The sequence below is a fragment of the Argopecten irradians genome, chromosome 13 (genome assembly GCF_041381155.1).
Source record: "Argopecten irradians isolate NY chromosome 13, Ai_NY, whole genome shotgun sequence".
NCBI lineage: Eukaryota > Metazoa > Mollusca > Bivalvia > Pectinida > Pectinidae > Argopecten > Argopecten irradians.
The window spans coordinates 31,469,685-31,494,534 of NC_091146.1; the positions used below are offsets into that span (position 1 = coordinate 31,469,685).

Consider the following 24,850-nt stretch of genomic DNA (forward strand, 5'->3'; position numbering starts at 1 on the left):
CAAAACTGCAATGAGACTTGAAATCATGTTTTTTATTTCATAACAAAGATATGCAGTACATGTAAAATGTTTATGAAAGACGTATCAACCCAACATAGTTTTCCACTTGTGAGAATACCGTGGACAGTTTTCATTAATATATATTGATTACAATGTTCTACCAGATCTGTGGTTTTATTGGTGAAGGATAAAATTTTGCTATATTCAGGATCAATTTAATTACCACGATCTTAAAAACCAGTTAAGAAATGAAAATGATGACAAGTAAGACAACCTATCTATGCTGGAGCAAGCATTAAATCGCTTGATGAGCGGGACCGGCGCGGGAGCGATCTCGCTTGCACGGATCACCGAATCACCCTTCGGGTACTGTAGCTAATTAATATTAAAAATTGACAAATGTGCGAACATTTCACAATACAAAAAGAACATTTTTAAAGTGGTTTTTGATAGGAATACCAAATTAAAAAAAATATATATATATACATATAATACATAAAAATAAGGGTTTGAAAATTTCTCAAGGGCTGAACACCTGTTCAATGAAAACATGTTTTAATAGATGTATTTGATGAAACAGGATATATATATATAGGATGTATAGGAAATAAATAGAGGATATCCTTATTTCTTGATGAATACCTGTCCAGTATTATTTCATCAAATGAGGTGGAAACTTTGATATTTTTCATGAGCGTGAAGCCCGCGTGAAAAATATCAAAGTTTCCACCTCACAAGTTGAAATAATACTGGACAGGTATTCATCAAGAAACAAGGAATATTCTATTTATTACATTTGCTTTCTCGCTAACATTTACAGAAGACCATCACTACTAGTTCTGCCAAAGTTTATCCCGCCATTGTATTGTACAGAGTTGTTTCCACTTGCATTATTACGTAATATTTTTGTGAGCATTACATCGTTTTTCTACACATAAAATATTACATCATTTTTGCGCACAAACTATTGACGTAAAATCAAAATGATATTTTCATTGTAAATGCTGCATTTCGATTGGTCAAAAGCAAGTGAAAATATCAAAATTCATATCTGAATTGTTATACAGATGTATAAAAAAATATCTTAACTCAGGTTTTAAGTAATTAAAAAAAAATCTAAGTAAGTCCAAATAATTGGAGTAGCCTTAGAATGTTTAGGTTAAATAAATGAACACAAAAAAAAACCTGCATGTTTTCGGACATTTCTAAATATCTTCTGGGGGAGAGACTAATGACTCCATCCAGGACCGAAACCGGAAAGAATACAAAGTACAGAAATAGTTAGATATAAATAAACACATGATTCACAGTAAGTAGTAAAGCAGGAATTGAAAGTATCAATTTTGCACTGGTCAAAAATGAATAAATAGTGGAGCATGTTTGGAAGGATGAATACAAAGTTGCACAACAATAAAAGCATTAATTTTGCACTGCTCCAAGAATATATAACAAAAAACAAAAAAAAACCCAAAAAATTTGTTAACTCATACATCATATATCTCATTGTTGCTATATTTATCCCCAAGCAAGTTTTTGGTCTCTAAGCTTGTAGACCTTCGACCAATCCCAAATAACGGTGCCTCCCCTGGTCTTTGAAGAACAGAGCCCTCCCCCCTCCTGTCCCCACCTAGTCAATGGAGCAGTTCATCCGTACTGGAGGTACTAGATATACTGATCCGTACACTGTCTGTATCGGCGGTGTTTGATTGTGCTCCAGTAGGGGGGATCACTCTATCTGTTGCATCGTCACGTAGATCATCGTCCTTTTTAGGGCACTGAATAAGAAAAAAAAAAAAGATTTATAATAATCTTGATTTATAATAATAACATATTTTTGATGATATTAATTCTTTACAACATACAAATGTACAATTCCTAACTAGAACCTTCAATTTTTGTTTTTACAAAACTGCATCATTTTTTTCAGATGAAAAATTTCAAATGAATATATTCATGCTTATTCTGTGTTTGCATATTAAAGAGTTATCTGCCCTTGCAATTAGGTATTGATTGTGACGTCAGGTGTTTAAAATGGTAATATCATACTTTTCAGAGAGAAAGATGTGAATTTTGCAAAAAAATAATGATATCACAATAGATACCTACAAGCAAGGGAGGTAACCCTGTAATATGCAAAGATGGAATACATGTACATGATTTTACAGAATTTTTTCTAACATTGCTTTTATTTTTTCTTTCTGTCTAATTCCCTTTTTTTGACAAAATATCAAAATATCAATACAGGCCCCTTTGAGGTATGACTCCGGTACCTCTTCTAAAATTGAAATTCCTTTGATCAAGCAAATAATTGTCAATGACCTATTATTCATTTTTTACTATATTGGTACAGTATAAAATTCTCTTTCTTTTTTTTTGAAATGATCTAAAATTATCTAAATTTCACGCAAACCTAAAGTACCAAATGCTACCAAGTACCTTTATTTCTCAAATCAATAGCTGATTACGAAACACAGCAGAATATTGTACAATGACCTATCAATGACCCCAATGACCTATGACCTATCCATGACCCTATTAAAATGACCCATGACCCCAATGACCAATGGTCTATCAATGACCCCAATGATCCTGATCAAAAAGCGAAGGCATTCATTTGTACCTCAAACCTCAAAAGAGCTATTCCCCTCCATAGAAGCTACATGCAGACAATACCAAAATAAATATGTTTATCATAATAACTCATTTGAATTTTCAAACATATTTTTGATCTCTCTGATCCTAAATGAAGGTCAGGGTCATTCATTTGAACATTATTTTTTTTTATATCTCTTCAACCCAGCATGCTAAAGGTTCTCTGGACTCGTTTTGTTAATGTGAATGTGTTTGTTATCATATATAAGCTTAGTTTGTTTGACTAGACCAGGTCCCAAGATCATGAAACAGACTTAAGTCTAAAACTGTCTCAAGTTTAGAAATAAACCAATATCACAGATGATGTTACAAAATGTTAAATCATTCTTGATTGGCTTCGCAAGAACTTAAGTCTAAGACTGTTTCATGATCCTGGGTCCAGAAAGAAATTATCTCTCACCTTCTTATCACCATTCCACATGAGTTTGAATTCTCCACGGCAACAACCAATCAACATTGTCGGCACAAGTGTACAAGGCACCAGATACAAGAGTGCTGGTTGGCCAGTTGCCATGAAGTAGAGAGCTGCAAAGGTGAATAGCAGACCGACACCATATCCTGTCAATATAAATATATAGACGATATTACACAGGTTTGTCAAGTCAGATAACACTGGTCTGTGAGTCAGATTACAGAGGTCTGTGAGTCAGATTACACAGGTCTGTCAGTCAGATTACACAGGTGTGTGAGTCAGATAACACTGGTCTGTGAGTCATCTTACAGAGGTCTGTGAGTCAGATTACACAGGTGTTTGAGTCAGATTACACAGGTCTGTCAGTCAGATAACACAGGTCTGTGAGTCAGATTACTGAGGTCTGTCAGTCAGATTACACAGGTCTGTCAGTCAGATTACACAGGTCTGTCAGTCAGATTACACAGGTCTGTCAGTCAGATTACACAGGTCTGTCAGTCAGATTACACAGGTCTGTGAGTCAGATTACACAGGTCTGTCCAATCGAGGCTTAAGCTTGCTGAAAATTGCATGGCGGCCAAATTCTTTCACAAGGGTTGAGATATCCATATCCACCTGCGTCAAGTTTCATACACATTTCTTGAATTAAAGAAATTCCTTAACTTAAAATTCTCTAAACGAAAGTATTACAGATTTTAAGGAAAGATCCTTCACTGAAATTGTGTTCCCTTTTAAGATAAGAATTCCATAAATTTACAGTAATAAGGAATGTCCGTGAAACTGGGCCCTGAAAAAAATGTTTGATTATTTTTCTCTGACACTTTAGAGGCAAAATGGTGAAAATGCAGTTACCATCTTTAGAGGCAAAATGGTGAAAATGCAGTTACCATCTTTAGAGGCAAAATGGTGAAAATGCTTTAGAGGCAAAATGGTGAAAATGCAGTTACCATCTTTAGAGGCAAAATGGTGAAAATGCAGTTACCATCTTTAGAGGCAAAATGGTGAAAATGCAGTTACCATCTTTAGAGGCAAAATGGTGAAAATGCAGTTACCATCTTTAGAGGCAAAATGGTGAAAATGCAGTTACCATCTTTAGAGGCCAAATGGTAAATGCAGTTACCAATAGGCAAATGGTGAAAATGCAGTTACCATCTTTAAAATGCAGTTACCATCTTTAGAGCAAAATGGTGAAAATGCAGTTACCATCTTTAGAGGCAAAATTAAGGACACCATTGATGATGTGCACTATATATATTGATAAGGTATCATAATTGTCTAACATTTGTGAACTGTCTTATTTCCCTTTATATCAAAGGATCACTACTGTCGTTAAGGCTAAATACATGAAGAGAAAATTCTAGCCAACTCCATTTAATACTTCAGGACCAGCTGCACTATTCATTATTTTGTCAAATCCAGTCTGTAAATAATTTTACCTACCTATAACAGATGCAGTAAAGTAGATTTTTTTACTTTGAACTTTCAGGTCAATGCCATGATTAAATCCAATCAGAAGCCCTGTAACAAATCAACAAAATGATTACATCCAATCAAAAGCCCTGTAACAAATCAAAAAATGATTACATCCAATCAGAATCCCTGTAACAAATAAACTCAATGATTAAATCCAATCAGAAGCCCTGTAACATATCAAGACAATGATTAAATCCAATCAAAAGCCCTGTAACAAATCAAAAAATGATTAAATCCAATCAGAAGCCCTGTAACAAATTAATGCAATGATTAAATCCAATCAGATGCCCTGTAACATATCAAGACAATGATTATATCCAATCAGATGCCCTGTAACAAATCAACACAATTTTCATTATATCTACCTTAATGTATATTGATAAAGCATGATTATACCGTGTGCTAAAATAAAGCATATTGCAACTGGTTTGCCATATCACAGACACACACCCCATCTAACCATTGACAGAGACAAATCAATATTTCCAGGACTGAAGAAATCTACTCTTTCACTTGCTCAGACGAGTGGATTTGGCTGTCGGACAAGTGAATGTTTACAGCACACCTGTCTGTCAGACAAGTAAAAAAATTCCAATGCTGAATATGACCTTAGAGACCTAAAATAATATACAATGTAGGTCTCATTTATTGCAGAATTTAAGAAGTTCACTATTTCTTTTCAAAAGTGAATTTTTGAGTTTAACTTTTAAAAGTGATATATGGCAACAATTACCTCAAGCTTAAGTATCTGTATTTGCAAATTATCAGAGTTATCTGCCCTTGTAGGTATTGATTGTGACGTCATGTGTTTGCGAGCATAACGTCATAATTTTTTTGAGAAAACGACGTGAATTGTGCTCACAAAATAATGACGTAACAATCAATACCTACCCACAAGGGAGCTAATTCTGTAATATGCAAAGATGGAATTTCTGGGTTATTAACATATTTTACCTGGAATGATGACATCACCAAAACCTAGGAGAGACATGGGAAGATCACAGACATTTAGAGGTGACGAGGTGAGTCGTGGGACTTGAAACACCATAGGTAGCTACAAGAAGAAAATAGTTTATATCAATATATTATTTTGATATTACAGAATTATCTGCCCTTTGCAAGTTGATAACACCTTAAAGAGACAATTCACTCAGGCTAATTCTTTGACATAACCAAGAAGCAAAATATGGCATAAATGTATTGTTCTACATTTCTTATGAAGCATATATAACATAAAGTATTGAAAAATTCCACTTCATTGTTTAGTATGTTAATTGATACGGTTGTAATTACAAATCGTTGATCAATACGATTACGCAGGTACAATATGTACGTTGTACCCATATCTGAACCAAAGTCACGCACATTAAACAAATGAACTACGTAACCACTGTGGAGGTGATAAAAGGATTTTTTAGTCAAGACATTTCACCTAATAAGGTAAACACACTACTGTCAGGGCGATTTGAGCAGTTTTAAACTAAAGTAGCATTACTCTAAGAGCAAGGGACAGGGTTCGGCATACAAGATGTTCAACCACAATGTGAAAAGCAGCCAGCGAGCGAGTTTGAACATTTCATACGCATTTCACCACCATGGGCTTTTCTGGCATATCACAGTAAAACCGACTGATCTAATTTCCATCAGAACTGGTTTTTTCCGATATATGTACAAATTTTATTGTTCTCTTAGACTGAATTGTCCCATTAATATATATGAATAGGTAATAATAATAATGTAGATACCACAAATAATAATGTAAATAACACAAATACCAAGTTAGCCGTATAAACGAACAATACTGATCTGCTTCCCTGATAACATAACAGTTTATTAACCTTATAACCAAACAATACTGACCTGTTCCCCTGTTTTACTAGAACCACCTGTGGCTACGTCAACCATGATGCTTTTCCCTGACTGAAAGATAAAAATTTTGTTATTCTGAAATGACAGAATGGACGCTATAGACAACATGATGTAATGTATGTAATAATTGTAATCTAAGAATTCTACAATTCTACTCCAATTGTAATGTCCTAAGTGTTGTTATTATGAGTTTATAGTTTACATAATCACTGGTATTTTGCAGTAAATTGAAAAAAATCTATTACAACAGATTACTACTTGTTTAAGCACTAATTTGAAAGAATGATCTGGAAACTTTCAATATGTACAGATAGTTATGATGAGTATATAATTTACATAATTACTACAATGCCATGTACTATATGTAACCTTAACAAACACAGTTGGCATTCACCAGTGCATGAAATGCCATCCGCTGCATTCAGTTGTCAATTATGGGAGAATGAATGCCAACTGGACTGCAGCAAATTCAACATGAAATGCTAGAGTGCTTCATTAAATTTGCCGTTGTCCAGTTGGCATTCATACTCCCATAACTCCCACAAATACAGTTCAATACCTAATAAATGATTTTAATGACTGTTTTCGATTTTTGACCAACCTACCGAAGTGATGAGAGGCGTGATGAAGACGAAGAAAATATCATACACAAACAAGGCTATGAGAAGAGCACCACAGATCTAAAAATAAATGGAAAATACAAAATATATACTTTAGAACATGGTACAGTGGAATCCTTTTAATGTCATGTTCCATTTGTCAGGTAAAAATGTGATATCAAGAGGAATGAGACATTTAACAGTTGAAAATGTTTTCAGTTATTTTAATGCATCAAAACAGTTGATGTGACTATTTTTGTAAATGTACTCAAATCTACACATATCTCCATAGCTAGTTGATGTTACTAAGGGCTGTTCCAGCAAAACATATATGGCACCCAGGGAAGGCACTTTAAAAAATAGTATGTGCTATGGTGGGTTCAAAATAAAATCACTTCTGTGCCAGGGTGGCGTTTCAATAAAATCAATCTGTGGGTGGGTCTATCCGAAGCATTTGTAACCTTTTCAAAATAAAATGCAAAATTTGTGTTTTATAATGTTGCTCAGTCATCCTGACTACAAAAATACAAAAATAAATATTGAAAAAATGTTAATTTCTGACAATATCTAATGTGTTGTTCATTTTAAATAAAAAACAATTATTTTATTTTCTGGGTGTTTTGATATAATAATGATAGACTATTTATCTAAAACATATTATATTCATTCAAACTTGACAATGATACAGAGAAACAATAGATTAGTTTTGGCAAAATAACAGATCTTTATTTAAATTCACTGGTATTAAGTCGTGGAAAAAGTGGTAGTTCACAAGCTTAAGTGTGAATGTTCAGATGTCTACTTTTGCATTATGCTTGTGAAACACTTCAGTATGTTTAGTAGATTTTACGCTGGTTCTATGAGGATTGTACCCTTATACAAATTTAGTAGTAGATGCAGCATATCAAACAATAGTTCACTGCACCATATACAGTGCAATTTTGTCCTAGGACTCTTCGGTGATGCTAGAAATCATAATGTGTAAATCCAAAAAAAAATCGGAGTGAAATTAGAAATTAAATCGCTTCTATGCCATGGTCTCGTTCACAAAAAAATAGATATGTGTGTGGGTAAACAAAATTGAAAATCACTTCTATTGGTGGGTCTCCCAATTTCAAAGTGCCTTCCCCTCCTACCATATATGTTTTACTGGAACAGCCCTTTTGATAATGAAAATATGAAAATGTTACGTATAATTCAGAACACTGAGATTTGCCAATTAATCCTTTAAATGGCATTTGGCACATGGAATTTTACAATCTAATAATATTAGATTAAGTATGAACAAATTATTGCATTTTAAATAGAAATCATAATGGTGATTTAATCTTGATAATCACTGAATATTTAACATTGAATTATACAAAGATTGATCAAAACTTAAAGAGGTTTTCTTTGCAAAAATTTAACAAACATATTCAACATTCGAATTCGAATCAATATTTTACACTGTACCTTGAGATTCGGCATCTGAATGATCCTCAGGATATTGATACAGAACGTTACTCCAAGAAAATCCTGAATCACCCATGCATAACTGTAAAAGTAAAAAAAATTGTATTGTACGTGACCCAATAAACCCCCCCCCCCCCACCCCCGTCCCCCAGACTGAAATATGAAAACCAATGATTTCTTAATTTGATTTCTTTTGTAAATTACTATGATACAGTAGATAATCCACACACAGGGGATGAACAACTTTCAACAAAACAATAATTTATCGTTGTTCAAAGTCGCACATTGTTTCATTTCTGTATTTGTTGTACAAATGTTAACCCACTTAGTACGAAACCCGCTTAATAAGAAAGGATTTGAAGGGTCCCCAGGAATCCGTGATAACCTGGTTGGATTGAATACCTTTCGTGTCGCTGAATTCCCCAGAAAGTAGACACTCCCAGACACATCAGAGCTAAAACAAGATTCTTTAGTTGTGGTCGATCAGAAAAACAGGGGACTTTGTTTGCTGGGAGTCTGAAAGTACAACATCAACGGAATCGAAACATTTAATAAAATTCATAGGCTTGAATCACATGTATTTAAGCACTGATGCCACCATTTTCTAATCTCCGCAGGATATAAAAAACTTTGTTTGCACACTGTGTGACTGTTTGGGTAAGGTGACATGAAGATTAATTATATGTGACATGAAAACTAATTATAATTAATTAATTATTAAATTGGTTCACTAAACACTCTCCTTATTTCATTGCTAGAATATCAAATATAGCTAACAGAATTTGCAGATCACATGTCTATGACTGCATCTTCATTGAATACTGCATGTACACATATTTATTTTAATGTAATAAAATTTTAGCGAAAAACTGTAAATTATGAATAATTACTGCAGATATATATAAGCGTAATTTGGTGCTTCGATACCAAAATACCCTTTTACATAATTTAGCGCTGTAAATATACATGAATTGGCACTTTAAAGAAAGCTTGAAAAGCACTTACCGGTCAGTAACATAGAAATATGTTTACAGAAACCGGATTTAGAAATTAACTCCACATTTGTAAGATCTTAGTACCTTGTATTTAAAGGAATGAAGTTCCATAGAGGTTGTATACATCCGTACAGTCCCGCCGCACCCGCAAGGCAGAATAACACGATCACGATGTATACTGTAACAAAAAGTCAACGATAATTAATACAGAATTACTAAACATCTGTATATTACTACCACACCCACCAGGCAGAGCAACACGATTACAATGTAAACTATAAAATAAAGTTAACTATTATTAATACAGAATTACTGAACATCCGTATATTCCTGCCGCGCCCGCCAAGCAGAGCAACATGATCACAATGTAAACTATAAAATAAAGTTAACTATTATTAATACAGAATTACTGAACTTTCCGTATATTCCTGCCGCGCCCGCCAGGCAGAACAATACGATCACAATGTAAACTATAAAATAAAGTTAACTATTATTAATACAGAATTACTGAACATCTGTATATTACTACCGCACCCACCAGGCAGAGCAACACGATTACAATGTAAACTATAAAATAAAGTTAACTATTATTAATACAGAATTACTGAACATCCGTATATTCCTGCCGCGCCCGCCAAGCAGAGCAACACGATCACAATGTAAACTATAAAATAAAGTTAACTATTATTAATACAGAATTACTGAACATCCGTATATTCCTGCCGCGCCCGCCAAGCAGAACAATACGATCACAATGTACACTGTAACATATAAAGTCATTGATAATTAATACAGAATTACTGAACTTCCGTATATTCCTGCCGCGCCCGCCACCCGCCAAGCAGAGCAACACGATCACAATGTAAACTATAAAATAAAGTTAACTATTATTAATACAGAATTACTGAACATCCGTATATTCCTGCCGCGCCCGCCAAGCAGAACAACACGATCACAATGTAAACTATAAAATAAAGTTAACTATTATTAATACAGAATTACTGAACATCCGTATATTACTACCGCACCCACCAGGCCAAGCAGAACAACACGATCACAATGTACACTATAAAATAAAGTTAACTATTATTAATACAGAATTACTGAACTTCTGTATATTACTACCGCACCCACCAGGCAGAGCAACACGACCACAATGTAAACTATAAAATAAAGTTAACTATTATTAATACAGAATTACTGAACATCCGTATATTCCTGCCACGCCCGCCAAGCAGAACAATACGACCACAATGTAAACTATAAAATAAAGTTAACTATTATTAATACAGAATTACTGAACTTCTGTATATTACTACCGCACCCACCAGGCAGAGCAACACGACCACAATGTAAACTATAAAATAAAGTTAACTATTATTAATACAGAATTACTGAACATCCGTATATTCCTGCCGCGCCCGCCAGGCAGAGCAACACATCACAATGAACACGATCACAATGTAAACTATAAAATAAAGTTAACTATTATTAATACAGAATTACTGAACTTCCGTATATTCCTGCCACGCCCGCCAGGCAGAGCAACACGATCACAATGTAAACTATAAAATAAAGTTAACTATTATTAATACAGAATTACTGAACTTCCGTATATTCCTGCCACGCGCCCGCCAAGCAGAACAACACGATCACAATGTAAACTAAAAAATAAAGTTAACTATTAATACAGACATAATTACACTAACACTGTATACTGTAACATTAAAAACTTGTGTATTACCATAATAATGGTGGGTGGTATATAGAATTACTATATATTATCATATAGCTCACAATTTTAAAAATTTTAAAATATTTTCCCGATTTTGTGGAACACTCTACCATGAACATGAATAATTAATTTGAAAGAAGATTGAGAAATGTATAAATATACATACTATTATAGCAGCATCACAAAATTTAACTATGCCAGAATTCAATATTATTTTTCTTTTTGATAAAAATTGTGAAAATTTTCACCCCTGAAAATAACGCTGTGTCAATAAACCAAACCAAGCATTTATTATAGGAATTTCAAACAAAGTTGGTTTGTTTAGTTTAACGTCCTATTAACAGCCAGGGTCATGTAAAGATATGACAGGTTTGATGGTGGAGGAAAGCAGGAATACACGGAGAAAAAACCACAGACAAGCAGTCAGTACCTGGCAACTGCCCCACTTGGGATTAAACCTTGCAACCCAGAGGTGCAGGGCATGTGGTGATACATGGGACATCTTTGCCACTCAGCCCCAAAAGAAAAGCAAAGAAAATTAAGGGGTATAATAATTACAGAAGTTTACCTAAATAATCATAAAAGAAAAACAGCAGAATGAGGAAGGTGGACGACATGATGACGAAGAATATAATAGAAGGAAGCGTCAAATCAACAGTGTCGTTTTCTTCATCGCTGTCTTCATCATCACCATCTTTCTTTCCTTTTTTAGACTTTCTTTTCCTCCTCTTTGATTTCTGTGATTTCTCAGATCTGAATTAATAAATAACAGAACAACATTCATACAACATGGAATATGGAGATTAAAATTAAGTCTCTATAGCAAAATTACTTTTAAAGTTTACTATAAAAGAAGATTTGCATGGAATGACAAAATATATCTTATTAGAATCATATTTTCTCAAACATAGAGATCTCATATATATATAACTTCCCATAAACTGCAATATCCTGATGAACTTTTAAATCAAGCAATTAAAATACTATTGAAATACAGAGAGCTGTTAAAATGGCATCATTGATACCTCAGGGGTTATTACCACTGTCATTACCTCAACCCCTGAAATTTGTCTGATAGTAAAACTGATGGATATTCAGGACTCAAGAGTGAAACTGCTGGCTAACCACAGAAACATCCTTTAAAGAATACAGAGAGCGACAACCCAATTTTATATCCAAACTGTGAACTCTCCTTCTGAATTCTTAAATATCAAAGGACAAAACTACCTGGTTCATCAGAACCTTTAGATTTATTATGACATCGGACCCTCGATAATCCGGAAGCCGATAATCCGGAAGCCGATAATCCGGAAGCCGATAATCCGGAAAATTCTCAGTCCGGACAGTAACGATATGGAACGACTTACCATAACGTTATATATTGATTAAGAACACAAAATTGGCAGTGCAGGAAATTCGTAATTCGGACGGTTTAGGCTGGGATCAAAGATATCCGGCTTATTGAGGGTTCATCATATTTCAGGGACAGAAATGATGAGTGATAGTAACACGCCCGATATCTCGTAACAAACTTAAGTCAAACTGTTTTACATAAGGGGAAAAACTTAAGTTCTGACTTAAGTCTGCACTTTTGTTTCGATCGAGGAATCGGGACCAGGTGGAATAGAAAGGATATAAAGACCAGTGCCAGCATGATCAGAAAATGCTGTCTAGCTCCTTTGAGCACATAATTTTGTCTAGGGACACATCTAATATTCTACAAAACCAGAATAGATATGTTTTTTTCTCGCTTTGTACCGTTCGTTACGACGGAGACCGGACCAGTATCCTCCTATGGTGACACATCCGACAGCCAATAGAAACAGGACAACCATACAGGGATCAAACTCATCCCTTAGTCCGGGGCTAAACAGCATAACTTCAATCGCTGACCCTAAATTCTGGGGAAAAAACAACAAGATCAAAAGTATTATACAGAAAAAATATTGAAAATAAAAATTTCATTAATATATATTGAGTATATTTATTATTAGATTGAAGTAAAATATATGCATGCATTTAATGAATGATCGTCAATTTTGTTGCTTGTATATATATTGACTGATGAAGAAAGTTAATCTCGTGCAAATGAAGTGAACTGGGAAGCAGATCATGTATCATTGACACAAGATTAACTTTCTTCGTCAGTCAATGCAAGTAACAAAATTAATACAGATGAAATTTGAGAAAGATCTCTTCAATACTTTTAGAGAAATTGCAATTACAAGTATTATTATGGATGAAGGGAAGGACCATGGAAGACTCTCGATTGAAAAGCCCACCATCATCAAATGGTGAGCTAAAAATCTTGCATTTTGAGAATTGAAAGTTACTCTTTTGGACACCGCTTGTACCTGTATTTGTTTGAAGTCCTTGGTCTGTATACTGGCAACTGTAATGTTTATAAAGTTATACTCTGTCCTGTTGCCTATAGGAACCAGCTACAAAGAAACAAAAAAATCAAAGTACTGAAAGTACTGAAACAGAAAAACAACAATGCTGGTTTAGTTGCTATAAACGAGGAAATTTACGCGAGGGGGAAAATTTATGCCAGTTAAGCCAATTGAGCAAATTATGTTTTAGCACAAATATTTCTATGTTATTCGCTAATCACAGTAAATTATAGTAACGACTTTGAAAATGAATATGATTTCCATTTTGACTCGTTAATTACTGCAAATACAGTATTGATTTTGAAAATGAACCTAATTTTCATCACTGTTATTTGCTAATTACAGCAAATATTGTATTGATTTTTGAAAATGAACCTGATTTCAGTCACTGTTTCTCACTAATTAAGACATTATTGCTTTTGAAATTGAAAATGTTTTCCATCGCTCTAACTTACCACATCTTCAGAGACAATCAAAATGGATGACGATTTGTGTTTCTGTGCCATGACAGCTTTTTCGGAAAAGGTACAATTTCCACGAGCGATCGCCACAACACGGTTGTCAGCCTGAACGTTGTCGTAAGCGTGGCTTTCTAAACATCCCAGATCAGAACTAAGGTCTAACAGGCTGTGTATGGTCTGTAACAATCATCACAACAAATTATCAAAGTACTGAAAGCACTCAAGTGATAAAAGCTTTAATTGATGTGATAAATTTAAGTTCAAAGAGGTGGATTATTGAATGCTGACAAATGGTATTTTTTGCACTATCAAAAACAGGATAAGAGAATTTGGTATTTCTCTTCAATCACAAAAGTTACTTACTTTACACCATTACCATCATTGGAAAGTTTTAGCTTCTAATTTTACTTCAAGATAAAAATATTACAAATAATTAATTGCATCCCGAAAAAATTCCATGGCATTATGTTCTATATAAAATGAAGCTCTGACTGTGCATGCACCAAAAGCAAAATCAATTATTTCATATCATTGTTGTGTTAATTAGACATATATATACACGATTAAACATCAATTGTTGTTCAAATGATGAGCATGCATCATTTATGGTCTGTCGGCGGTGGAACATCTTTAACCTAAATATTAGTTTGATTGCTACGGGGAGCTTACCCAAAGGAGAAGGTACGTTAAGACTTGTATATGGCCTCAAAATTAATTAGCCAGTAAAAAACAACATATTTTGCCATATAACAGCTGAATACATTTGCTAACACATTACATCTCGAAAATATCCCGCATGTGCCAATTATGTTCACCTTATGACGTCACAACATGCAGTTTCTGCCATTTTCACAAAAATCCTTGAAAAATCATATTTTTTGAGTGGTTTTCTCTAAAAATGAAACGCCTTCGTGAGCAGAAAGAGATTTTCACATGTTGTGTATCGTGTATTTACGCATATCCATGCAAAATATAAAGTTGCTCCAAGGTGGCGGCCAAATCCATTTCAAGCCATTTCTAGCCTAAGAGATGATGAATTTCTAGCAGGCGAGAAGAGGAAAATCATCAATTTGATGACGTCATAGGTGGGACACATCGTGTACATGGTTATAAAAAATTATGTTTTGATGAATGGCAAGTATGAGAGTATTTATTGATATGAAATTGATGGGGATCAGAGTTAATATTTTTCGGCCTGAAAAATTAAGGCCAAATACTGGTCCTATCATATCTACTGAACTCGTTAATTACTGCAAATACAGTATTGATTTTGAAAATGAACCTAATTTTCATCACTGTTATTTGCTAATTACAGCAAATATTGTATTGTTTTTTGAAAATGAACCTGATTTCAGTCACTGTTTCTCACTAATTAAGACATTATTGCTTTTGAAATTGAAAATGTTTTCCATCGCTCTAACTTACCACATCTTCAGAGACAATCAAAATGGATGACGATTTGTGTTTCTGTGCCATGACAGCTTTTTCGGAAAAGGTACAATTTCCACGAGCGATCGCCACAACACGGTTGTCAGCCTGAACGTTGTCGTAAGCGTGGCTTTCTAAACATCCCAGATCAGAACTAAGGTCTAACAGGCTGTGTATGGTCTGTAACAATCATCACAACAAATTATCAAAGTACTGAAAGCACTCAAGTGAAAAGCTTTAATTGATGTGATAAATTTAAGTTCAAAGAGGTGGATTATTGAATGCTGACAAATGGTATTTTTTGCACTATCAAAAACAGGATCAGAGAATTTGGTATTTCTCTTCAATCACAAAAGTTACTTACTTTACACCATTACCATCATTGGAAAGTTTGAGCTTCTAATTTTACTTCAAGATAAAAATATTACAAATAATTAATTGCATCCCGAAAAAATTCCGTGGCATTATGTTCTATATAAAATGAAGCTCTGACTGTGCATGCACCAAAAGCAAAATCAATTATTTCATATCATTGTTGTGTTAATTAGACATATATATACACGATTAAACATCAATTGCTGTTCAAATGATGAGCATCATTTATGGTCTGTCGGCGGTGGAGCATCTTTAACCTAAATATTAGTTTGATTGCTACGGGGAGCTTACCCAAAGGAGAAGGTACGTTAAGACTCGAATATGGCCTCAAAATTAATTCTCCAGTAAAGAACAACATATTTTGCCATATAACAGCTGAATACATTTGCTAACACATTACATCTCGAAAATATCCCGCATGTGCCAATTATGTTCACTATGACGTCATCAACATGCAGTTTCCTGCCATTTTTCACAAAAATCCTTGAAAAATCATATTTTTTGAGTGGTTTTCTCTAAAAATGAATGTGGCTGCCTTCGTGGAGCAGAAAGAGATTTTCACATGTTGTGTATCGTGTATTTACGCATATCCATGCAAAATATAAAGTTGCTCCAAGGTGGCGGCCAAATCCATTTCAAGCCATTTCTAGCCTAAAGATGATGAATTTCTAGCAGGCGAGAAGAGGAAAATCATCAATTTGATGACGTCATAGGTGGGACACATCGTGTACATGGTTATAAAAAATTATGTTTTGATGAATGGCAAGTATGAGAGTATTTATTGATATGAAATTGATGGGGATCAGAGTTAATATTTTTCGGCCTGAAAAATTAAGGCCAAATACTGGTCCTATCATATCTACTCCTTTGGTAACCAATGTAATTTTTGAAAACCTAAAATTTTAAAAACAATTAGATTTTGAAATTATATTGTCAACTTAAAAATTAGTTTGGATGCTAAGGGGAGCTAACCCAAACTTAACAAACATTCAGACTATTTACCGCTTGTTCCCTGTCGTGAGGTAACTTGTGGAACTGTGGGTTGTAGTTGATACAGTAATGGTCCTGCCATTCCTCTCCTGAACCGGTTGGCCTCACATACACAACTCCAAGGTCAGCTGAACACTGTACAAATCAAATCAATATGAAACACTCACAAATCAAAATCACAAATTACAATTTATTTTCTATGGCTGGTTAGAACAATACATGTATTAGTGTCAGCCTCACAAGGATTGAGTGCAGTCTGCGATCTACCATCCTCGATACCCAAGGAGTTCTGTACTTACGATCTCTACACCCCTGGACTATCACATAATAAAACTGAAGGCAACAGAACAGAACAGGTAATGTAGTTCTTTAATGAACATCAAAAGAGCTGTATAACTGTACACTGTTGTTGACTGTGTGGCTTTGAAGTTGGGCTTTGCTTTTTCTGTAGTCACCAAAGTAAATTTTTGCTAGACTATATGATTGGTTCAGATTTTTTTATCTTAGCTGCCTTCAGTTTTACTATGAGATAGTCCAGGGGTGTAGAGATTGTAAGTGATTGGAACCTCTAAAGTAACCGGGATGGCAATCCACACATATGTGTATGTATAGCTACTGTTGAAGCAGAAAGCAATACAGTGCAAGCTTTCTATTAAATATCCACAATAATGTGTAACGTCATAACGAACTAAATGCAAAGTATTTGTTGAGAAAAATGGTTTTTATTCGTGGTTCATAGACATCTTGAGTTTAATTGTGTAAAGAGAAAGTAACAAATCCTTCTTTTTTATGAATCCTTGATGGCACCATCACTGATAAAAATCTCAATTGGTGTAAAATGACTATTACTCTAGATCTTGGACCTAATGCTGGGCTCATTACTACAGATGATATGCGGGAGTGTACCCAACATCTTGAATTCAATATAAGTTAACAAACACAAACAAATCACCGAGCATGATTAACTACCATGTATAACTGCTGCATTCTCAAATAGATTTACCTAATATTCCATTTTATCGCACCTCGAACAGAAGTGTCCCCAAATGATTGGCGGAAAGCCGTCACGTAGTGACCCTCTAACACTTTATAGGGGGTCAGTAAATTTTATTATGGTGCAATATGGCGGCTGTTGCCCTCGCTTCAAAATTTAAACACATTCTCTACAACTAAACATACCACTTCATTACCGTAAAGCTATATATTACTTGTTATTTTTTGTGTAAAATTTTTTTTAATAATTTTAATACTCCAAATTAATGAAATGCATTTTTTTAAATACAAGTTGCTTCCCCTACGCCAGTTAATTGAATGTTGATGATGCGGCAAAAGTCAAATGTAACAATTTAATTGTTTTCTAGACTGCGATTATAAACAAATGGAGGTGTTCGTACCTGTAGATCATATCAATCCTCACTCTACAATCAATTTATCGGCATAACTTTTCAGAGATTATATCAGAGAGAATGCACCGATGATGGAGATAGCGCATGCTTAAAATGTTAGATGGATGTTTGTGTCTACAGACGGTCTGGTGTCGTATTGAGGTAGGCCTTCTGTGTACATAGAAATGTCGAAATTATTGTTGATTTATGAATTATTCAGTATTATTCTGCAGGTTCCTTATGCAGTATATTTGAAAATTCTTGAAATAAATAAATGAATAAATAAATGTATAGCCTACTGAAGTAGGCCAAGTGTTTTAAAAGTGTCGATTGTTTGTTATCATTCCCCAGAATGATTTAAGTTTGATTTCATATTCTGGACCAAACAAATAGGAAACAAAGAATTAATCAAACAAATTAATTGTCCTCGATGCGATAAATTCGTTATATAGTCGTTGTTACTGACCCCCTATCAAGGCATAGAGGGTCAGTAAGAAGTATACATGTACATTGTAGGAAGCTCGGGCTACGCCCTCGCCCCCTAAAAATCTTACTGACCCTCTATGCCTTTATAGGGGATCAATAACTGACTATATAACAAATAATATCTAAATTCAAGCGGCATGAAAATCACTGAACGTCTAAAAGTGAAAGTAAACATTTCTGTGACAACTGTCAAGGTTTTTGTTGTCACGTCAATCGAAAGAACCAATGAAAAATGTACGATATCGGGTATAAAAGAGTCACTTCAACGGCAAATGTAAAACAATAAAAAGTAACTTAAACCATTTCAGTATCTTACCAAGCAAATAGCGGACAGCAGAATAAAGTAAAACATCTTGTTCGAGGCCATTTCGGCCCTAGTCATTTTTAAAACGTTTCAGTGATCACGATTCGGCCGCTTGAATTTGTAGTACTGGAAACGAAAGCCGGAAAATATAATCCGGACTATCAGCTAATATATAATATATTTGATCAGAGGAACCTGGCGCGAATTTCTAATTTCTAACAAACAGTAATTTTATATATTTATATCTTATAAACTATAATATATATAAGAATCTCTGTTCATTGTATATACAAATACTAATGAAGAAATTGTTAGGCAACAGAATTTGTATCATGTAGTTTATAATCTAGTTCAATACAGATAGGACATTACTTCACCATAATATTACCACAGAATATTTTCTAATTTGTTCTTCATACGGACCTGAGTTTGTTTTATTCAAGCATTGGTTGTCATGTTTTTACATGAATTGGTGTAACATACATTTGGTGTTCTAACATAGCCAAAGGTGCGCGTTAGTCGTACTAGTCGAGCCTATAATGATTATAAATGGTAGTTTCTCCTCCTGCTCAACATTTACCATAACGGAAAAAGGAAGTACTGCTTTATGTTTTGGACAGCGTGTTTCAGTGAGATAGCAATATACGAAGGACAAATGTTACCAAACGTACCGCAGTCTCCCAAAACACGCATCATTATCACACATAGCACAATGCTTCCAGCAGGACTTGTCAAGGATACATCGATTGGTGTGTTCTGTTCATCACCCAGGATCACACCCATCCTCAGTAAACCCAGGATCACCCCCACCCTCTGTAAACCCAGGGTCACCCCCACCCCCAGTAAACCCAGGGTCACCCCTACCCCTAGTAAACCCAGGATCACCCCTACCCCTAGTAAACCCAGGATCACCCCTACCCCCAGTAAACCCAGGATCACCCCTACCACCAGTAAACCCAGGATCACCCCTACCCCCAGTAAACCCAGGATCATCCCTACCACCAGTAAACCCAGGATCACCCCTACCCCCAGTAAACTCAGTGTCACCCCTACCCCCAGTAAACCCAGGATCATCCCCACCCTCAACAAAGCCAGGGTCACCCCCACCCTCAGTAAAGCCAAGACGAAGTCATATAAGGCCACACCCTACCCGGAACCTTTTGCATGCTACATTTATATATATATATACATACTTGTATGTATATCACTCTTTTGTTCATTTCATATAGGACAGCATTAATAGTGCCATACTTCGTTGACGGATAACGCATGCTTTTAAATTTCATAAAGCGCATCATTAAGATACTGCGACTATTTGATAATGCAATAGAAACGAATTTTATATTTTAAAGATGCTCCACCGCTGACAAATGGTATTTTTTTCTCTATAAAAAACAGGAGCAAACGAAAGTTACTTTCTATGCACCATTACCACATTTTAAAAGTTTGAGGTCCTAATTTTACTTCGAGATAAAAATATTGAAAATAATTTAAAAAAAATCCGTGGCACTATGTCCTATATGGAATGAACTACTGATTGCGCATGCACTAAAGGCAAAATAAATTATTTTGTATTACTATTTGTGCTAATTTGACATATATATACACGATTAAACAGAAATTATTGCTCAAATGATGAACATCGTTTATGCTCTGTCGGCGGTGAAGCATCTGTTAGTAATTTGCCGAAAACATAGATATTTTTAAGTATGTTAGTACTTATTACAAGACATACTCTAAATATAGATAATCTATGAAAAATATATTTTTAATTCATATAATTGAAATAGATTATTGATAATTTTCATATGTACATGTATGTGTATATCTTTTACAGTATATAGTATTCGGATAAAATGTTAAGTCTATGTTTATATCTACCGTCTCTTAGTAATTTATGTATTGAATGGCTCTTATGAAAATTATGCGATCTAGGACCATTTTCGTTTATTTGGAACAACCGGTTCGACCTTTTGTTACGTCATCATTTCATGCATTAATCCTGACAGACCTGCAGTTTTTTTATACAGGCCTCGTCTGAAAACCATATATAAAATCTCCAGGCCCGTTTTTGATTCATAAACGAACAACTACGTCCAACCAGTCAAACCGTATAATCGAAAACGACCAAGCTCTATGGTTAATGTTACAAAATAATAACGATGTAATATGTATTGTCCAGTGGCGTAGAAAGATGAAACGTAATTGGGGGGAGGGGGGATTACGTATAATCCTTGTACACTTCTAAAGACAGTGGCGTCACACACAGGAAATCAATGTAATGTAATGAATACGCAATTTTTTTTTACGATGTATTTTGATGATTTTGCAAGCGCCTAAGGCGCGAGATTTTGGTGTATGGGGGATCCGAGGGTCTCCCGGGGAAAAAAAATTGTACGATTAATAATAGCGAGATGAGTTTACAATGCATTTTGTTGAATTTGCGAGCTACAAAGGCGCGAGATTTTGGTCTTTGGAGGATACGAGGGTCTCCCCGGGGAAAAATACGATTTAGAATTGGGGTCCGGGGGGTCTCCCCAGAAAAATATATAATACGATTTGGAATGGCTGAGATGAGTTTTACAATGTATTTTGATGATTTTAAAGCGTTCTTAACACGGTAATTTCTTGATTTAAAGTTATCTGCATTTAGAAATGATAATTGTGAGAGTCGTCATACCAGCTCGATCTGATCATACCGGATTCATACATGTATGTACACCATTGGCACATTGTTATATAACTCAAAATAATAAAGAATTTATTGTCTTGCTAAGACATATAAGCAAATCAATCTTTTAAGAAGCATTTGTTGAAATAGTATAATCCCTTAATGGACATATTTAGTCTAGTTCGTGTGTATCGACTTTCCATTATTAAAGGTTTCAACATAGCGTGCTTAAACGTTTTAGGAAATGCGCCGCGCAGTGGAAAATTTTTCAAAATGTGCATGATGGTCCTTTTTTCTTTCAAATGTGCATTTTTAGGACATTTCACCCGGCGGGGGGGGGGGGGGGCAAAAGGACATGTTTGCCTCCCCCCAGTCCTGGCGAACGGGGGGGGGGGGGGGGCAATTGCCCCCCGCTTCCTACGCTCCTGTTGTCTGTAATGTATTTCATGTTGTAAATATTGTATATTTTTATGTCGACCACTTTGAAGGCGAGTCTCTGATTCAATTAGTGTTATCGACTTGAAAATGAAGACTAGTGTTATTGTTTTAATATCATGCACATGGTATTTTCATGTAATAGTGTTTGAGAGGTTTTCATGCCGCGATGAAGGGTAAGGTCGCACGAGTTATCTCCCCCTGTCTCACGGTGTCTCATACAATTACAAGCAATAGTTCATTGATCATTATCAATATTCCTGGGGTTACTATCACTGACGTTATATCCACCCCTGGACAGCCTCATAGTAAAACTGGAGGCAAAATAACAGAACAGGTAAATTATTCCTTTGATGTACATCAAATGAGCAGTAAAACGGTACACTGTTGTTGACTGCGTGGCTTTGAAGTTGGGCGTCTTTCTCTCTGTAGGCTTCAAAGGAAATCTTTGCAGACATGTGATTGGTTCAGATTTGTTCCCCTGAGATGCCTTCAGTTTTGCCTTGAGATAGTCCAGTGGTGTAGAGAAAGTAAGTGATCAGAACCCCTGGAGTATTGAGGATGGATTATTAAAAATAGGAAATATCCATTCTCCTATTATAGTTTCAGTCGAGGCGAATATGTACATCACAGTCCCCTGTGATTGGTATGGGGTATATAGGAGACAAACATGCTACAGTCCCCTGTGATTGGTATGGGTTATAAAGGAGACAAGTTTACATGCTACAGTCCCCTGTGATGGGTATAAGTTATACATGATACAAACATGTTTCAGTCCCCTGTGATTGGTATGGGTTACAGCACGTCACTTGTTTTTTTTATCACGATTTTACTACAAAAAATAGATGTAAATATTTATTTATGAAATTCCATGTGGTTCCAGACTTTTGGAGGTAAAACCACGTTCCGGGAGGATTTTTATCCCAAACGATTGAACCAATAATTAATTGTACATGGCCATTAAGACCGTAAGAAAAAATGTTATGCCTTTATATAACAAACGCGAAAAGATAGATGTAAACATATATTTTTGAAATTCATGATCAATTTGTTTCCCACCTTTGGAAATGGAAAAAAACATGGAAATGAAAATGATTTTGATTTTACTTTGAATTTATTTTGGCCTTTTATTTCGGATTATTAATATACTAGCTTTATACCGTTTTTCCTCATTATGACATGGATTTTTGTTTGTAGTAAAAACATTGTAATACATACCACGTGGTTATACCTCATTCATGCCATTGGCCGAAAAATGGCTGTGGCTCATGGGTAAGTAATGATCACGTGATTGTGTTTTTACTTCCAAATATAGTGATTTTTCTGATCTGTTACATGTATTTAGCATATATACTGTAATTTGGCCTTTTGGTGGAGATCTGATATTCTTTGTGTAATTTTTATCTATCTGAAAGCAAAAGAGGATGGAAATAAAAAAAAAATAAAAAATCAGAATTTTACGAATTTAGCCGGAGGTAGCCGATCTTCGCTGATTCTAGATTAGGCGGTTAGACCGATTGAGTTAGTCAATTCCCATAATATCATTTATAGATAAAAGTGCAAATAGTAGTTTTATAACTCATTTTGGACCATTATTTATAGTAAAACAGTACATATGTGCAAGTCAAAATGATATGCATACAATATTAATAACATTTGGAGTCTATAAATATTTTCAAATAAATCATTTTTTCCGCAAAATGGCAAGCAAAATATCACTATATTTGGAAGTAAACACACAATCACGTGATTACGATTTACCCATAATTCATTTCTATATTTCGGCCAATGGCAAGAATGAGGAATATAAGCACGTGACTTGTTTTACTACAAAAAAATCAAAGAGGTTTCCGACTTTGGAGGTACATATGTAAAACAACGTTAACGTCCCAGGAGGGTTATTATCCTAAAGATTGAACCAATCTTATATTGTGGACAAGAGCATTAAGACCGTAATAAAAATTCGTTATGTCTTTATGTAAGTGTAGCAGGGGATGTAAATATTGATGTACATGTATACATGATATGGACAGGGCAAGCTAACAAGTTACTTAAGATAGTTTCCCAATGCGTATTGCATACTGGTCCTATGACATTTTGTACGTGTATGACATTTATTCCTAATGAGTTTTGTCATACAGTAAATGTATGTGTATCTGTGTTTCCTCTGTCGTGATTGGCTGTCTAGTCTCGGGTATTAGATAAATTCATGGGAGGGATTGTATACTTGGATATCTGACGGATTAAACTGTGTGCTACTATATCACTTCTATTATGTAAAAATTGGTAGATTAAATAATTTAGGAAGGGGTATAGATGGGACTAGTCTAGCACTAAACCCATCCTAGTCCGCTAAACCTGCCTATATTATAAGTATATATTAGGCAAAAAAAAAAAAAAAAATAAAAAAATAAAAAAAATAAAATAAAAATAAAAATAAAAAAAATAAAATAAAAAAGACCAATGATATAGGCAAGTTAAGCGGACTTGCCAATACCATTAGGCTTTATTTATTTATTTATTTATTTATATTTTGCCTTATACATTATATATATGTTAGGCAAATAATAAAAAAAAGAAATAAAAAAACCACCTTATAATATAGTCAGGTTTAGCAGACTAGGATGGGACATTTCTTAATCAATTAGATATGGGAATGGGGGCTGGTCATAGTATTTGTACGGTAGGATTGTCGGCTAGGCCTATGCTGTTGTCTGTGTTCTTTGTGTTGT

At 34.7% G+C, this 24,850-nt stretch overlaps 2 protein-coding genes across 2 annotated transcripts; one reads left to right on the forward strand and one right to left on the reverse strand.

Annotated features, from left to right (window-relative positions):
• Positions 1-11: 11 nt before the first annotated feature.
• On the reverse strand, positions 12-19,135 carry LOC138305811 (signal peptide peptidase-like 2B). The gene is made up of 16 exons (XM_069246076.1): positions 19,025-19,135; positions 16,850-16,972; positions 15,470-15,652; positions 14,039-14,221; positions 13,545-13,631; positions 12,949-13,091; positions 11,759-11,943; positions 9,540-9,633; positions 8,863-8,976; positions 8,461-8,542; positions 7,012-7,086; positions 6,398-6,457; positions 5,492-5,591; positions 4,505-4,582; positions 3,053-3,210; positions 12-1,775 (listed from the first exon to the last, which is right to left on the reverse strand). The coding sequence occupies exons 1-16, from the start codon at positions 19,088-19,090 to the stop codon at positions 1,632-1,634; spliced, it is 1,875 nt and encodes a 624-aa protein (XP_069102177.1). The 5' UTR covers positions 19,091-19,135; the 3' UTR covers positions 12-1,631.
• Positions 19,136-19,724: 589 nt separating this feature from the next.
• On the forward strand, positions 19,725-23,053 carry LOC138305812 (platelet glycoprotein Ib alpha chain-like). Its single transcript, XM_069246077.1, has 2 exons — positions 19,725-20,140; positions 23,002-23,053. The coding sequence occupies exons 1-2, from the start codon at positions 19,725-19,727 to the stop codon at positions 23,051-23,053; spliced, it is 468 nt and encodes a 155-aa protein (XP_069102178.1).
• The last annotated feature ends 1,797 nt before the right edge of the window (positions 23,054-24,850 follow it).

What these genes read in the sequence shown, in the direction of transcription:
- LOC138305811 (XM_069246076.1), bottom strand. Translation starts at nt 19,090, where the DNA reads ATGACTAGGGCCGAAATGGCCTCGAACAAGATGTTTTACTTTATTCTG. An exon ending in TTCATTCCTTTAAATACAAG is followed by an intron (nt 8,977 to 9,539) that starts GTACTAAGATCT and finishes TTGTACTTTCAG; the next exon opens with ACTCCCAGCAAACAAAGTCC. An exon ending in CTAGTAAAACAGGGGAACAG is followed by an intron (nt 5,592 to 6,397) that starts GTCAGTATTGTT and finishes TTCTTCTTGTAG; the next exon opens with CTACCTATGGTGTTTCAAGT.
- LOC138305812 (XM_069246077.1), top strand. Translation starts at nt 19,725, where the DNA reads ATGCTTCCAGCAGGACTTGTCAAGGATACATCGATTGGTGTGTTCTGT. An exon ending in CTCAGTAAAGCCAAGACGAA is followed by an intron (nt 20,141 to 23,001) that starts GTCATATAAGGC and finishes ATGTGGTTCCAG; the next exon opens with ACTTTTGGAGGTAAAACCAC.